The 18,359-nt window shown below is 40.9% G+C and overlaps 1 protein-coding gene across 3 annotated transcripts in view; it reads left to right on the forward strand.

Moving 5' to 3' along the window:
* LOC131233189 (protein RRP6-like 2) overlaps positions 1–18,359 on the forward strand; it is a 68,929-nt gene that overhangs the window by 2,868 nt on the left and 47,702 nt on the right. For all 3 annotated transcript variants that reach the window (XM_058229818.1, XM_058229817.1, XM_058229816.1), the window contains exon 2: positions 2,123–2,278. In XM_058229818.1, coding sequence (XP_058085801.1) covers positions 2,123–2,278 — 156 coding nt within the window. The remainder of the gene's footprint in view (positions 1–2,122; positions 2,279–18,359) is intronic.

Below are 18,359 nucleotides of genomic sequence, written 5' to 3' on the forward strand. Positions count from 1 at the left end.
GTTTTTGCTATTTTAAATTGTTCTCTTGTTTAAATTGCTTGAAATGTGTGAAATAAAGTTAGTAATTCATGATTTTGCATGTTTTGTATACTTAATCATGGATTTAGACCTCTTAATTTTTGAATTTGGTAATAATGGCAAAATTTTGGGGAAATCATGAAGTTACTAATTCATGAACCTTCAAGTACTCTTCCCGATTTCACCAATTTAACTTGCACTTATGTGGAAAAATCATGTGAGAGTACTTGGAGGTTCATCTATAGATTGACGGAACTTTTTTGGAATTTTTGAAAAAAATTACGTTTTAATTAAAAATATCGATAAATAAAATAAAAAATAATTCTAATGAGTGTATGCTGATCTTAACATCAGCTACACATTTATTTATTTTCAAAAATAAATTTAATTTTTTAAATTATAGAAAATAATTTAAAAATATATTTTTAAATAAATCCATTGTACATTGTAGTAATGTATTGGTTGTATTTTCATACATGCCTTCTATGATATAAATTATATGAACTGATGTTGAATATAGTTTCCTCACTTCTGTCAGACAGACAATGCATAGTTTAGGACACGCCATAAAGGAAACTTATCATGTGTACATGTTTTTTGTGATATTTTGAGTTTTAAGTGTGTTTTAATGTCACCCGCCCGGGGTGTGGGTGAATGGCTAGCGCCATGGGTTCCCCACAGATGCGAGTTTGATTCCCTTCCCCATGCTTTACCTGATGCACATGGTTTGCCGGTGATTGCATGCATCCATAGGGATTAGTCTCACCCTAAAAAGGGGTGGGGACACCCTGTCGTCATAAAAAAAGAAGTGTGTATTAATGTCTTTTTTAACATCCCTTGAAGCTCCATTGAAAAATTCGATCAATTTCCCAATGTTTCCCAAGATGGTGATACATTGCACGATACATGCAATATTTCCCATGCGATAACCGATATGTTTCCGTATCCCAAGGGTGCGATACATGTGTTGATATCATTATTGAAAACACTGGTTTTAGCCACTACGTCTTGGTTCTAGCCAGCCTGTCTCAGTTTCGGTCAAGAGTGAATCATTCCGAATTGTGATTTAGTTCATTCTGTTCACAAGATTCTTCCTTTCTTGATATTTGCATTAGTTTCTGTTTGCTGGTTTCTTAGTTTCTTATTATTTGCTCTGCTTTCTATTCACAGAGTATCTTGTTTTCTTGTTTTTTTTTTTTTTTCGCATTGGTTTCTATTCACAGGCTCCCTTGTCTTCTTGATTTTTGCAAGGGCTTTGCCTTCTCATGTCTTCGTGGATTTTTCGTTAGTTCATTTCTCTGTTTTCTTGTTCTCTTTTCTTTTACATTTTCTCTTGTTTTGTTGATCTTTGCATTACCTGTTGTTGAAGTGATTTCTCCCATCCGCTTTCATCTGTGTTTTTTTCTTTCATGCATAGTTGCATTAGTTTCTGATCCTGGATTCTCTAGTGCTGTTTAATTTTTGCACGGTTGCTCCCTCTCTCTGTGTCTGTGGTTGTTCACTCACTTTTTTTTTTTTTTAGCATCACTTTCTGTTGCTTTATCCATTTGCAGGTTCTCTTGCTTTCTTGACTTTCACATTAGTTCTGTTTGTGGATTTCTTGTTTATATATTTTTGCATTTTGTCTGATCAATCTGCTCTATCACTTTCTTTTATTCCTTTTTTTTTTTTTTTTTTTTTTTTGCATTACTTTCTAATTAGGGGATCTTTCATTCTCTTATTTTTGCATCAGTTATTGTTTAATAGTACATGTGATGTGAGACTGCTAAGTTTACTCTTCATGATGTCATTAAAAGCTGAAATGAACTTGTGATGCTTGAATTTGGAATTAAACAGTTCTATGAGAAATACACTCTACAGGGGGCAGAGAGATGTTCCTTTTTAATGATAAAGATGGGTAGACCTGATAACCACATTAGGGTTTCACTTTGGTTCCAATTTACTCTTCCTACTATATACTGGACCACATTTGTGGTATGAGATGCACAAGTGGGTTTTTTTGTCAGTCATGACGGTTCTAGTGTGTGCATGCATGTTTCTTTCAATTTTCTGTTTGTCCATTGCATTTCTTACAATCTTTGCTAAACAATCTTCATATATATAGGAGAAGCTTTCGGAGGCAGACTTTGTTGATAGAAGCATTGGTGATGTTGAGCCAGTAAAACCACTTCCTTTAGATAGTACCCCATTCAATCTTGTCGAGGGAGTCAACGAATTGAAGGGGTTGGCTGCTAAATTGCGCCATGCTAACGAATTTGCGGTGAGTGCCTTATAAATGATTTTGAATACTTAATTTTCACAATGATCTTAGTATACATGATTTAATTTTGTCATCTTAATAGCTATTATATAATGGATTACCCTGCATATGAGCACATCCTAAATGATATCCAAACAAAAACTGCATTATGACCAGCGTTATCATGATTATATAAGAGATTATGCCATCGCAAATGCCATTTTGGACCAGTGGACCACATATACCATGGTGCCATATGTGGTTATTGTGCCATTGGGGCTTATGTGGGCACAGAGAAGTACAACTGCATAAGCTATAGTTATGTGGTTATCCCATCACGTACGCAATGTGCGATAGCATAACTTCCCAATGTTTAGATTTTTGATTGGTGGGACTTTTTTTTGCTTCATTTTCTCTCACCTTTTGCCTATAGATAGCCACTCCTACCCCGTTTTTCAAAACTTTAGTACTCTCTCTCCCCGCCCCGCACCCCCCCCCCCCTCACACACACACACACACACACACACACACACACACACACACTCTAATACTCTCATCTCTCAATCAATCCAGCCTCTTAACTTTCTCACTCTCTCTCATACTCTATTACTCTTATTCTCTCTTAAAATGACATCTATAAAATTTATATGTTGCTTTTTCATATTTTTTAGTATATGCATTCATTTAAATAGTTGTTAGTTGACTTATTATAGTCTAATAGTCTAATAAAACTAGAAAAAATAGTTCCCTACACATAGTATTTTTACATAATTTTTATATATATTTCTTTTTCATTGAATTTTCTGTTTTTATTTTTATTTAAAAAAAAGAAAAGAAAAAGAAAAAAGAAAAAGAAGTTTGAGGGGGCTGCACCATTGCATAAATGCACAACCCCCTTGGGTTGTACAAGATTGCTTATGCCATTTGACAACATCGATTATGATCGTGCATGTCTAAATTTTTCCTGTTTTATTTTTAATTGAATGATATATTACCTTTACTAGAAACCCAATGAGTTGACTCCACCTAGTTGAAACAAATCCAATACATAACTGTGCTCTAATTATGAGATTGTTGCGAGGGTCTCCCTTCCCCTAAAGTTAACGAACTCTATCTACACTAGCTAAGAAAGTTAACTTGCTAACCAAGCTAACTAGAAATCAACTTCAATTTGAACTCTAGTAATCATGCATGTGGACTCCACCATTGATGTCATCATGACATCACAATGTTGTAATCTTTTTCAGCCCTTTGATGGGAAATCCTCGTGATGGTGCATGGCTTTGTCTTCGGAGGATCTTTGGTAATGAATCCAGCTTGCATCACACTGCCTCTAAATCACAAAGTTTAACAAACTAAATTAGGATTGTATCTTCTAAAACTAGTTTGGGTCCTAACAGAGCTTGAATTGAATTATCTCTTCAACTAGGGTTACATCCACCCCTCTATGAATATCAATGGTTCCCTTGGGTTGCATCACCTCTCCTCTAAAATTACATCCACCCCTCTATGAATGTCAATGGTCCCCTGGGTTGCATCACCTCTCCTCTAAAATTAAAGTTTGTATTACCATGTTCTTGGGTCGACCAGACCCATTCAGCCCCTACCTTGGGCTGCAATAGAGCTTCCTTTTGCTTCCAGTCAATAAAGTACAAGTTATAAGACCGAGTCTTTCGGATGATACAAGGGAAAGAGTGAGCCAAGTAGTTAAATATGTGAGCCATCTCAGGTTTTTCAAGAACCCCCTCGACCCATAGTGTTCGATTTTGATTGTGGAGCATTCCATACACATGCTGGAAGAGCCTTTCCCTTGGGGCTGTGATGGGATGATAGCTGCCTCACTCTCTTTGGCTAATGCAGTTGCTGAATCATATCTCTTGGAGAGAGGTATAAAAACTTCCCCAATTATATTAGTAGCCAGAGTAGTTCATTGCTTAAACAACATTTTCTTTATAAATGATTTATTTTAATATTATATTCTCTATAAATGACAGCTTTAGTGATGAAAGAACAACAACAACTACTCATGTAGTTCTGCAAGTAAACAAAACCTGCTTGTAGTAGTAAAGATTGCTTGATACATAAAGATTAACCTATAGTTTCTTGCAAGACTGTTATTGTTGCCTAATTTTCTTCATTGTTTTAAAAAAGTAAAATTGGCACATGCTAATCTCCTTGGGCCGAGGCTTATTTTATATTTTTAATAAAAATCATTAATTAAGTCACCCTCAATTAGAAGATATATCAACAAGGATGACTTGAAAAATTTTGATCCTTCTAATGGAGTCCTCGTTGCTTCATATCAATCCTTGAGTCCAAGTGGTTAGAAGGAAGCAAGTTCATTCTCCCAATTCCAATTTTTCACCTAATTGAGTGAGTTTTCATCAATTTTTATTTTTAATTTTATTTAATTTATTTATTATTATTATTTTTTTAAAGGCAATGATAATTTATTAAAAGAAAAGAAGGAACAAGAGGGGTTCAAAGAGCTAAAACAAAAAGCATAGATGATGAGGTACCATCTAATCAGGACAAGGCTGAGTCCAACCACCCAAGTTTGATAACAACATCTTTGCTAATCTCGTAAAATGCATCAAGTCCTAAAGCCTAATGGGCAACCCTGCCTTTAGCCCTTAGGAGAATAGGCACGGATTGTGTAGTGAGCAACTCACCATGCATAACATGGTGAGTAAACTCTGTGGGGCCCACCATGATGTACATGTCATTATCCATGCCATCCATTCCTTTTTTCAGCTCATTTTAGGGTATGAGCCCCAAATTGAAGCATATCCAAAGCTCAAGTGGACCACACCATAGAAAATAGTGGGGATAATGATGTCCACAGTTGAAACCTTCCTAGGGCCCACAGTGATGCTTATCTGTCATCAAACCTGTTCATAAGGTTACACAGACGTGGATGGAGGGGAAACATAAATATCAACTTATAATTTTGTTTCCCTAAGAATTTATTAGAGTTTGTCTTTCCCATTTACTTACTACTATTGGTAAAAGGTTATATGAATTTGAGAAAGGATTGCAACAGAGATGGAACAAGAGTGGTGGAGAAAGGATTGAGGCATATTGTTTAAAGGTTTGCTTCAATGCTCTGAGGAATGGTAGGGTGGTAACGAGGACGGGAAAGGTACGTCATTAGGAGGTGTTGCAGGTACTGAAGAAGAAGATGGCTATATCAAGGAGAAGTTAGGGAATGGACTGAGGTCCAAAGGAAGAAGCGAGCAATAAAGGACTTCAAGAAGAAAGCTTTGGTGGAGTATCCAACCTTGTTTGTGACCGACTTCCTGGAAGGGTGGCTTCATATAAATTTTGCCAGAGTTTTCGAGAGAGATGGGGTTGTCATAGAGGTGGTTATGCCTTGTGACCAGTTTATTGGTGCTTATTGGGAATTTGCCTTCGTTTGAATGAGTGAGGTGGAGGAAGTCGAGAGAGTGATTTAGCAGCTGCATGGCATGGTGTTTTAAAGGCTGTTAAGGTAACGGTGGCAATCGTTACACATTATGGAGTCTTGATGGCCGTAATAGCCGTTATCGAAAAATAACATGTAACCGCCGTTAACGGTCCGTTACACCCCCGTAAAGGCTGTAATAGCCCCATAATGGATTGTTATGCGGCAAATATAGGTTTTTCAGATTTTTTTTTCCCAGTAAAAAAGATACGGAGACCTAACAACCGTTATGACTCGTATTGTAAAGGTAACAGTGGTAGCCATTATGGCCACTGTTACCGTTACGGAATACCTTGTTGCACGGGGAAAGTTTCGGTGGCAAGAAGTTGTGGGTCTAGGAGGCTCAGTTTGGGCTAGAGGTGAAAATAAGGAAGGGGGGATGCAGGTGGAGCACAAAAGGGAAAAGAGTGTCAGGAATTAGTTGGCGGGTGTGGAAGGGCCGAAGTGAGAAAGGGGGGATGGGTAGAGGTATGGGGAAGGGACTTGTTTCTTTAAAGGCTTCAGTGACTGGGACCAACTCGTCTAAATTAGAGGGAGGTAGGGTGTGGGTGAGGGGGTGGCAGAAGTAGGGGAGGGGAAGTGGGTTTGGATGGAAGGGGTTGGGTGTGATTTGGTCATCCGAGTCAAACCGAAGTTGGCGGAGAATGCTTTAAGCTATTTATAGTGGTCATTGGTTGTTGGCACAAGGGAAGGAGCTTCGCTGTCTCAGATTGAGGAGTGACTCTCTGAATCTTGTAACCTCGAGAAGTAGGAGTTCATGATTTAACCCATTGCTGCAAAGAAGGTTTGGATTCGTCTGCGGATGGAGGTGAATATCGACCAAGTGCTTTATGCATGGGCTTTATATAAAGACGGGCCAGTCGTGTCTCTAAGTAGATGGTCGGAGTGCTCGCACTTTGGTAAGGAAGATGTTTGATTTCTCCTCTGGGGAGTCCCTCTAGAGCTTTGGTACACAGAGGTGTTTGTGGATAACACAGCTCTTGTTTAGGGGAGATAGATCTCTTCAACAAGGAGACGGAGAAGGTTGAGGAGATGGGTGTTGCTCAAATTTGTATCAGGAAGAAGAGATCAATGGTAGATCGATCGATGATCAAAATTGCAGCAGGGACTGATGAGTTAGAGGTGAGGGTTGATAGGGAAAGGAGAGGAGGACATCATGCTAGATGGAGGGAGATCTGGGCAGTGAGAGAGAGCCGGAGGTTGTCGCCTAGCCATGTTCAAGGAAGACAGAGAAGATGGAGCTCTGATTCAGTGCTCTCACAAAGCATCTATCACAGCTCCTGCTTCATGTCACTTTATGGACGGTGGAGATGGGGTAGGTGAAGGGTAGATTGTTTCTCCATGCTACGAGTGACATCCGGTGCTTCAAGGGAGCTACTTTGCAAGCACGTCCCCTCCTATGCCGGGCTTTGGCCCTAGGCTCGGTTCTCGACCTTTCGTCGGAAGTGCCATGTATTGGGACAACTGTTAGCCTCACTTTGATCCTTTGGGTGACATGTCGCGAAGTGAGAGTCGAGGTAGGCTCGGGTAACGAAGAGGGTGACATAATCTTGTTTCTTGCTGAAACATGGCAAGAGAAGGTTTGAACCATAGAGGGCGAATGAAGAGTGGACACGTGGATATGCAAGGGCGATGATTTCTAAGGTCATTGTTATTTCTCCGACACATGTAGAGAACAGGCTCCTTCGTGCACGGCTCTTAAGTCGTTGCACATGGGACTCTTACCCAATAAATATCCGAAATTACGGTTAGTCTTTTCCATTTCAAGTAGCTAACTGCATAGGGCTTGCAAAAAGTGACGTGATCATCTCTGCTTCTTCAACAAAAGTGATGCTGGACATGAAATTCAAATATGATGTATAAGATTTTCAGGCTTTAGATCACACTAGTTCAGAGACAATCACCCAAAATTTCACATCCCACATAACGTCAAGCACTCAACAAGGGGAATCTATGCGGGTCCAAGCCTAGACATGCTAGGGCTGGATCAAGTAAAATTATAGACCAAACAATGCTCAAAGGAGAGTAAATTCATCCACACATGCACAAAAATATTTCCCCAATCCAAGGGATTCACAGGTTCAATTCGGGGAACCCTAGGGTTAAAGAAAAGCGATAGAAATTGGGGATTTAGGACAATCTAGGGTTAGGGTTAGGGAAATTAGGTGAGAGAGGAGTGAAAGAGAGGAGAGAGAGAACCTGTAACCAACCCGCGCATGTGGACAACAGGTTGGGCCTGACGCACGTGTGCTAATGGCTAGCTGCACGTGTGTGGGGCCCACGAACCCAAAAAACGCCCTCTTGGGTCTGGTCGGCCAGGGTTGAGCTTCAAAACCTCCAAGTTTCAAGTCGATCCGATGTACGGTCTGGGCGTGGCGCTCTGCCGAAGTTTCATCCCTCCTGCGGGGCTAGATTCTGGAATTTTGCTGAAGAGAGGAAAGTTGCTGCAATAAAGGACAGATTTGTAGCGCAGATGATTGTGGGAGATGAGAAGGGTGGATGGTAGAAGATGGGAGCGAATCGGGATAGATGTGGCTTCGCACCACAGTAGTTAGCCCTTCAAAGAAGGGAGGGCTTCGCACCCAATTAGGTTTTCATAACTTGGAAAGGAGCAGGAAAACACAACAATTTTTATTAATCTTCATTAAGAAAAAAAAGAAGCCTACAAGGGGTGCTTATTTATAAGAAAACCCTATACCCCTAAAACTCCCGCCATGTGTACAACCTATTACTTGGCGATGAATTAAAGCAAAATAAAAACTAATCAAAGAAATCTAAAGCGTCCATGATACTCTAAATAACATTAATAAGCAAAACCTAAAATATGAGATTAATCTGACTAGTGGGCCACAATCATGAGATCCCATGATGGGCTTTACTTGACTACCGGGCCCACTCCAACAAACCAAAACTCAGTCTTCTAGCTAGGAGGCCCTCCCTAGATGTCATCATCGATCTGGGCCCCTCCTCCTTGCGTACGTAGGGAGGGCGGTGTGTGCGTGCATGCGTGATGTCCCCATCAACTCTCCCTGATTGCGAAGATTTCGCCACTGGCGAAATAAAACTCCTGAACCGCTCTAAAATGTCAGGATGAAGTCTCTGAAGCTCCTTCACAGTGAGCCATGAATTCAAAACCCTAATGAAAATCTGATTTTTATTTTTGTGAAACTTTCTCCAAACCAGAATTTTTCTTGCACCATTATCTATCCACGTGGTTGTTGCACTACCCATGCTAGATTGGAAGTCCCTACTTCTAAGTGGGCCACTTTTGAACTATTTTATATTTTCGTGCACCGCGTATGTGAAAACTCAGGATCTTCATATTATAAATATGAATTTCTGAATCTATTATGTGGATATGATTGATTTTACATGTTGATTGCTGAAAGTAATATGTAATTGATCTCTCATCTTGCATTCGAGGATGGTTTCCATCATCCTCCATCAGATAGATTTTTGGTGTCCTTTTTTATTTTTTTCTATTTTGCTGTGGGAAATCGCCATTGGGGTACATTGGAGTTTCATTGCCGTTTATGGTCCCTGTTTGAGCAATTTAAGAGATTGGTTTTGGGATGAGTTAGATGGTGTTAGACAGAAATGGGACTCTCCGTGGTGTGTTGGGGGAGATTTCAACGTGGTCCGATTTGTTAATGAGAAATCCAATGGTGGCCGTGTTAACAACATCATGAAGAGGTTCTTGGATTGGGTGGCCAGGCACGATATGGTGGATTTGCCGTTGTTGGGTGCTAAATACACATGGTCCAATGGTCAACAAAATGCTATTTTGTCATGGTTGGACATATTTTTTAATGACCCCCGACTGGCTCGAGAAGCACCTAATGATGTGTCATTGTGGGATGACAGGAACCATTATTGACCACAACCCGATAGTTTTGAGGTGCTTATGGATAATCGGGGTCCCAAACCTTTCATATTTGAGATGGCTTCGGTTGAAATTGAATGTTTGAAGGATTTGATTGTTGATTGATGGGCTTCGTTGGTTATTGACTTGATGACTATGTTGGGTTTCGTATGTGTAGAAATCTCAAATTGGTGAATTAAAAAAATAAAATAAAAATCAAGATATGGAAAAGGGAAGTCATTGGGGCCAGGGGAGGCTAAGTTTGATGAGATGGCTATGAAAATTCTTGAGTTGGATCTTTTAGGGGAGTCAGGTGCTCTATCAGAGGAGGATAGGGAGAGGCGGGCTGCTTTGCATTTTAGATATGTTGATTGTTCTAAAGACGAGAAAATTAAATGGAGACAATGCTCAAGAGCCATGTGGCTCAAGGAAGGCGACATCAATATTCTTTTTTTTTTTTTTTTTTCATGGCATTGCGAGTACTTGAGCTTAGGAGCAATTGCATCAGCAATTTGTGGTTATTAATGGTGAAAGGATTTCGGATAAAAGAAAGATTTGTGACTCTATTGTTTCATTCTATAAAAAATTGCTTTTTTGGTGATCATTGGAATAGATTGCAACTCAATTTTCTGTCTTTTCAAAAGATTTTCAAGGTAGAGACCTCTTCTCTTGAAGCGCAGTTTACAATGGAAGAGGTGAAAGCCACCATAAACTCATCATGCAGGGACAAAGCTCCAGGCCTTGATGGTTTCCCCATCACCTTCTTTCAAAAATTTGACATTTTGTTAAAAAAGAACATTTTGGACTTTGTTGCAGAATTTTATGAGCGCAAGAGGCTTTCAGTCAATGGTGGGGCTTCCTTAAAAGCCCTTATCCCTAAGCTAGCTAGAGCAAAGCAGTTGAAAGATTTTCGTCCTGTAAGTCTTATAAGGGGTCCGCACAAGATTCTTGTGAAAATCCTTGCTTTGCAGCTTCGGGTGTCCTATCCAAGGTTATCGCCGAAAACGAAGGGGCCTTTGTTATGGGTAAACAGATTTTGGACGCAGCTCTCATTGCTCATGAATGCATAGACTCCAATTATAGAGAGAAGAAACATGTGCAAGCTCGATTTGGAAAAAAGGCCTATGACCATGTCAACAAGAATTTTTGAGATTATATGTTGGATAGGGTGGGGTGTGGGCAGAAGTGGAGGAATTGGATGTGGTCTTGTCTTCAATCGGCTTCCTTCGTTGTTTTGGTTGATAGATCACCAAAAGGAATTTTCAAGGCTTTTAGAGGCCTCAAGCAAGATTCACTCTCCCCCTATCTCTTTGAGATAGCTGGTGCGGCGCTTAATATGATGCTTTCAAGGGAGGAAGAGAATGACATGGTTAGCGAATTTAAAGTTTCTAATGTCGTGCCCCTAACCAACATCTCCAATATGCAGATGACACTATCCTGTTTTGCAATGCATCTGTGACTTCAATGTCATCTTCGTAAAATCATTGTTTGCTTCAAAGCGGTCTCTGGGCTTAAGGTTAATGTGGCTAAAAGCTTAATGTTGGAGGTCCATGTTCTTGTCAAGGACTTGGTCAAATATGTTATTGCCTTTGGATACAAGATTGGCTCGTTCCCCTCTAAGTGTCTTAGCCCGCCTCTCTGCATAGGGAAGCCTGCAAATGACTGGGACAAGGTGAATGAAAAAAAAAAATCAAGAGGACATTAGCTAGTTGGAAGTGTTGGTATCTGTCCTTGTGAGGGAGATTAACCCTCATCAAATTGGCTTTCTCTAATATGCCTGTGTATTTTATGTCTCTTTTCAAGTGCCCAATTTGGTGTTGAAGCATCTAGAAAGCTACGAAAGGATTTTCTTTGGAGGGGAGCTCATGATGGTTGCAAATTCCATCTTCTTAAATGGGGGAGGATTGTAAGCTGATTTCTGGAGAGGGTGTGGGGAAGGATTTGGGGCTCATGAACATTGCGCTTCTTGGGAAATGGCATTGGAAGCTTGACTCTGAATTGGGAAACATTTGGAGGGAGATAATTGTTAACATGTATGGAATGCTAGAGGGAGGCTGGTTTGTTAAGCGTTCTTCTTTTTATCACGCTGCTAGCATTTTGGAAGCTATTGCATCGACGGAACATTGGGTTCGGAGAGGGATCTCGTTCGCTATTGGCAAGGGGGACCAAATTAGGTTTTGGGTGGATGATGTGTGGTGTGGTGAGAGTGCGCTCCAAGAGATATTCCATTGGCTAGCTAATCTAGCCCTAGATCTCTGTCCTAGTTTCTAAATGCTTCTCTTTTTGTGGCAAATTTGTAGTTGGTGCCCTCCCTGTCATAGGCGCTTGTCCGTTGATGAGGTGATAGAGTTCATTGGTTTGTGGGACTCTCTCAAGCATGTTGTGTCTTCTTCTCAAGTGGATGACTCAATGATTTGGAAAGGACAATTACGGAAAATATCCGTTGGCTTCTCTTTTTAGGTTAATTTCTGATTCATGCATCATCCCCGGTCCTTCACACACATACCACCGATGGCACTACTCGTGTGACAGCATTTGTTTGGTTGGTTGGCCATAAAGAATATTGACCATTGATGGAGATTGTTAATTCTTCTTAACATGTGCTTGATGTGCAAGGACAATGCAGAGTCGATCAACTTTTACTCGGAAAGTGTGAGACTATTTCCTTGCCGATTCTTATTTGGCCTGGGTTATGCCAGAATTAGTGGAGGCTTCTCTAGTCATGGCACAAAGGAGGTGGTAGAAAGACTAGCAAAGTCATTTGGGGGCCTCTCATTATGGCTATTCTCTAAACAATCTGGAAAGAGAGAAATGAGTGGTGTTTTAAAAATGGGAGGTCTACGGTGGACGGGGTGGGGTGATAAAGACAATTATGGGTCTTGTTAAGGGATGGGTTCCTCATGTAAATGCTACTAAGGTTGCCTTTTTTTCTTTGGCATTGTAGTGTTGCAATGTATTCGTTTCCCGCGTTTTGGTCAGTGTCTTGATAAATTCTGTTGTCTCAAAAAAAAAAAAAAAAAAAAAAAAAAAAAAAAACCCACAGATATCAGTAGATCTTCTTAGGATTCATTAGTGTACATTATATGTGCTTTCCATTTTCTATGACATTGCATGAACCTTCCATTGAAGACAACACTTCCACCTTGTCAGAATTACTGCTGTATTGGCTTATATATACTCCATTTTCCATTGCTTTGACTTCTTAGGACCCACTCAAATGAAACTAGGTAATGGGGCGAGATTGCATTTTTACTACTTTTTTCTACTTCTCTTGGAATGGGTTTTTCTCAATTCGAAATTTGAACCCGATTCTCTCCACCTGTTCTAGCTGTCCTAATATGTTGATCTTCCCCAGACTTCTTTATAGCAGACCAAGATTGCCTCATCTTGTCCATTAATAGCTCTGCTGCCATGCCACCCCAATATCCTTCTTGTGGACTCTTCCATCTTGCCCCTTCTTCCATGCTGATCCCTTGCACCATGATGCACAATATAGTCCCCTCCACCAACCTGAGCCCTCAGTTTCCACTTCATCATCCCATCAACATCCTTCCTGAGCTTTCAACCTGCACTCTGATGCAGGACATGAAATTAAATATGACATAGTTCAAGTTTTAGATTATACCAATTTTAAACAATCACAAAATTCCACATCCTACATACGATCAAATCTTCAAAAAGGGCAATCTATGGGGTCCAAGCCTACACAAGTTTAGGTCTGGATCAAGTAAAATTATAAACCAAACAAGCCCAAAGGAGTGTAAGATTCATCCATTCTTGTAAAGGATTGTTCCCCAATTTAAGAGATTCACCGTGTTTCAATTCGAAGGAAAATCTAGGGCTCAAGTTTGGGGATAATTGGGATTTGGGATTCTTTAGGGTCTGGATTTAAGTCTAAAGAGGAGGAAAATAGAGGAAAACTAGAACTTGAGATGAACCATGTGTGTGGACAGCAGCTGGCCCTGGGTGCACGTGCGTGACCACTCGTCCGCACGTGTGTGGGGCCCACAAAGTCGGAAAGCGACTCATAGGATAGGATCGGCCAGGGTAGGACTGCCTCCATGCCAAATTTTGTGTCGATCTGATGCACGGTTTGTGTGTGGTGCTTCGTCGAAGTTTCAATCCCTCAGATGGGTCAGAATCTGAAAATGGGACTATTGCCGTACTCACTGCGCACACCCCCCACTCTATGCACATATTCGAGGAGGGCCCTACTTTCAATCTGGGTCGACGATGACATCTTTGGAGGGCCTCACAGTTAGGGGCTGCGCTATGGGGCTTTGGAGTGGACCCGATCATCACATAGATTCTACCACCAGATCTCATGATCGTGGCCCACTACCTTAGATGATCTAGAATTTTGAGTTTTAACTATTCTTGTTATTAGAAATATCATGAACGACTTTGATTGCGTAGATTAGTTATTATTTTATTTACTTCAGCTTTAAGTATTAGTGTGCGCACATGGCGCAAGGGTAAAATTGTCTTTTGGGGTTTAGGGTGTTCTTATGAATAAGCAATCCCATGTAGGTATTCTCAATGAAGTTTATGAATAAAAATTCTGTGTTTTTCTTCTTCTCTATCTTTCTGGGTTGAAGAATCAAATTGGGTGCGAAACCCTCCCTTCCTCGAAGGGCTAACTACTGTGGTGCAAAGCCACAACCCTCCAAATCATCTCCACTTCTTTAAATCCCACATCCATCATCCTCTACATCCCTTCCACCTTCTGATTCACCCTCTTTCGTATCCAAGTTCTATCCTATAATTGTCCACAAACAAATTTTCAGATTTTGGCCCATCTGAGGGGTTGAAACCATCGTTCGAAATATTGGTATCGCACAATGTATCGCACCCTTGGGATATAGATATGTTTCGGTTATCGCACGGGATATATCGTTTGTATCGCATAGTTTATTGCACTTTTTGGGAAACATGGGGAAACATTGGGAAAATGGTTGAATTTTTTAATGAAACTTTGGGGATTGTTAAAAAGGCCCTTAATACACACTTTTAAATCGTAAAGTTTCAAAAAAGAAGTGTACATAATAGATTTCCTTTGTATAGGGTCCTAAGCTATGCGCTGTCCGATTGAACTAAGACAACTATATTCAGTATCAACCCCGTCCATCCGTTTTTCCATATCATTTCAGGACATTAGGTAGGCCATACCATAGGAAACAATGGTGATTGACCATTAGTGGGCCACAAGTTTTGGATCAAGCTGATAATAGTTTTTTCTCTTCATTCAAACCATAAATTTATCTGGTAAAATGGATGGACGGAGTGGATAAAATACATGAATTATAGTGGGCCCACAAAGTTTACAAAGTACACTGCTCACTAGGGGATCCACTTCTCGGGGTGGGGCGTTGATCGTACGCAGATTTCCTACCAAGTTCCTTCGCTCAAAACGTAGGTGGGGCCCACTGTGATGTTTGTAAGAAATCCACCTTGTCCATTTGTTTTTTTGAGATCATTTTAGCACTTGAGAGCAAAAATGAGCAGGATCCAAGACTAAAGTGGGCAGCACTAAAGGAAAAGGTGGGTAGGAAAATTCCTACCGTTGAAACCTCCTTGGGTCGACAGTGATGTTAACATGCCATCCATACCGTTCATAACGTTATTCCTACACGGATGAATTGAAAATACAAATATTAGTCTGATTCAAAACTTATGTGGCCCCACGAATATTTCAAGTGTGGATGTTCAATCCTCACATTTTTGGCACACTTGAGTATTAGATCCTACTCATTTTTTATTCAATGTCCTAAAATGATCTCACAAATCGGATGGACGGAGTGGATTCCTCACAAACATCATGGTAGGCCCCACTAAGGTTTCAAGCGCAGGAACTTCTTGCGGAAGGCTTTGGCAGGAAATCCTAGTACGGCGCACGCTCCTCGGGCTCAAGTTGTACAAACATTTCAAAGTTACATGGCCCCACAATAATGTATTTATTATATCTACACTGTTCATGCATTTGGAGAGATCATTTTAGATCATGAACCCAAAAATGAGTCATATCCAAAGCTCAAGTGGACCACACCACAAATAGCAGTGGGGGACTGATTCTCACCATTAATACATTCTTAGGGCCCACCATAATGTTTATTTTCCATCCAATCTGTAAATTAGGTCACACAGACCTGGATGAAGAGGAAAAATAAATATCATATTGATCCAAAACTTCCGTGACCCCCAAAAGGGTTTCAATGGTAGACGTTCAATCTACCACTGCTGTTTGTAGTGTGGTCTAGTTGATCTTTGGATCTGTCTTATTTTTCGGCTCAAGCGTTATGAAGAGCTCGCCAAATGGACGAACGGTCTGGATATAACACATACCTCATGATGGGACCCACAGAACTTGGTGACGTCAACACACCAGTACTAAAAAAGGGGCGCGGATTAGCTAATGACAGGTTGAGTAGCGAGACTCGCTACTGAATTGACGTCGCCAAGTTCCGTGGGCCCCACCATGATGTATGTTTTATATCCACACTGTCCATCGATTTGGAGAGAACATTTTATGCCATGAGCCTAAGAATGACTAAGATTCAAAGCTCCAATGGACCCCACCACAGAAAGAAGTAGAGAGAGTGACGCCCACCATTAAGAACTTCTGAGGGCCACAAAAGTTTTCAATTAAGCTGATATATATATTTTTCCATTTTATAATGTCTTTTTTTAACTTATTAACGGGTTGGATCTCAAATAAACATCACGGTGGACCTTAGGAAGGTTTCAACAGTGGATGTCACTTTCTCCACTGTTTTCTGCAGTGGGGTCCATTACAGATTTTTATCTGCCTCGTTATTTGACTCATGTCCTAAAATGATATCTCCGAATGGATGGACCGTGTGGATATAACACATTCATCATGGTGGGACCCACGTAACTTGGTGACGTCACTTCAGTAGCGATCTCGCTACTCAACCTGTCAGTAGCTAATCCGCGTCCAAATAAAAGGCTCGAACGACCTTTTTTTAAGTAGAGAGGGTTCCGGAAGCCGGAACCCTAAAATTTCTCCCAAATCTCATCGTATTGGCGAGGATGTCTCCGGATTTCTCTCCAAAATCGGAGATTTTATTTGCGGTAACCAAGGAATGGAAGCTTCCGATCATGGCGATCTCTTCTACAGGTACCGAAATCCACCCTCTAAATTTTTTTTTTTTTCCCGATTTTTTCGGATGATGACGTCGATGTCCGACAATAATGGAGAGGAAATCGCATGATATCGTCAAAATATCGTGCGATATCGGCCGATATCTGGATTTGGGGTTTTTTAGTATCTTCCGGGGGTTATCGCGAGTGTATCGTCTCGCAGGGGTGCGATAACGATAACATCGGCCGATATATCGGCCGATAGTATCGATATTTCGAACACTAGTTGAAACTTTGGTGGAGCACCACGCACAAACCGTGCATCGGATTGACACGAAATTTGGCATGGAGGCAGTCCTACCCTGGCCGATCCTAGCCTAGGAGTCGCTTTTTGACTTTGTGGGCCCCACACATGTGCGGACGAGTGGTCACGTACGTGTGCCCAGGGCCAGTTGCTGTCCACGCACGTGGATCATCTCAGGTTCATTTTTCCTCTATTTTCCTCCTCTTTAGACTTAAATCCAGATCTTTAACCCTAAAGAATCCCAAATCCCAATTATCCCTAAATTTGAGCCCTAGATTTTCCCGCGAATTGAAACATGGTGAATCTCTTGAATTGAGGAACAATCCTTTGCAAGAATGGATGAATCTTACACTCCTTTGGGCTTGTTTGGTTTATAATTTTATTTGATCTAGCCCCAAAGTTGTGTAGGCTTGGAACCGCATAGGTTCCCCATTTTGAATATTTGATCGTATGTAGGATGTGGAATTTTGTGATTGTTTAAAATTGGTTGAATTTATTTAATTTCATGTCTTGCATCAAATTTGGTATCAGAGCCTAGGTTTTTATAGGGGAATGCATTGCATGTTTAGGGTTCAGTTTAATTATGTCCATTATGCATCAAGTCTCCTCATATAGGGCTATTTAGGACCCATAATTTACAATATGGGCTGCTGAATTTTCTGTTGTCAGAAAATCTACAAATTTCATGGCTGAATTTTCTGTTAACAAATTATTTGGGCAGTTATATTGCTGGAATTTTAGCAGCGTTGTGTGATTCCCTTCATATAGAGTCATATAAGATCATGTAGTCCCATTTAGACGCATATAGTTGCATTAGAGGGTCTTTGAGTTGAGTGAGTAGTTGTATGCCCACACGTACTGGTCGTGGTTTTGGTTTGCACCCTACGCTAAACATGGAGCAATTGCAAGAGTCAATGAACAATATAACCCGACAGTTTGAGTCTTTGGGTAGGCGCTTGGAACAACGTATTGACCAACGCTTGGATAAGCTTAATGTGCGCGTTTCCCCATTACAGACCTCCACCCAGGCAAACCCTGCTATTGGGGAAGATGCCCAATCTCAGGCAGGTGGTCAGGAAGATGGACAAGGGAATGGGGGTGGCCACGAAAATGATCATGAGCGCGCACCTGTGCACCCACCCCATGAGAGGCATCATGATCATTATGACCCATATGCGCAACTCCTCAAGGGAGTTAGATTAGAGGCCCCTACGTTTAATGGCCGCTTGGACCCTAAAGCTTTTCTAGATTGGTTGGTGGACATGGACTACTATTTTGTGTGGTACGACATGTCGGATGCTCGTTGAATTCGATTTGCCAAGATGAAGCTTGTGGGCGAAGCAAAGCGGTTTTGGGCTATTGTGGAGCGAAA

The sequence above is a fragment of the Magnolia sinica genome, chromosome 18 (assembly GCF_029962835.1).
Source record: "Magnolia sinica isolate HGM2019 chromosome 18, MsV1, whole genome shotgun sequence".
Taxonomy (NCBI): Eukaryota; Viridiplantae; Streptophyta; class Magnoliopsida; order Magnoliales; family Magnoliaceae; genus Magnolia; species Magnolia sinica.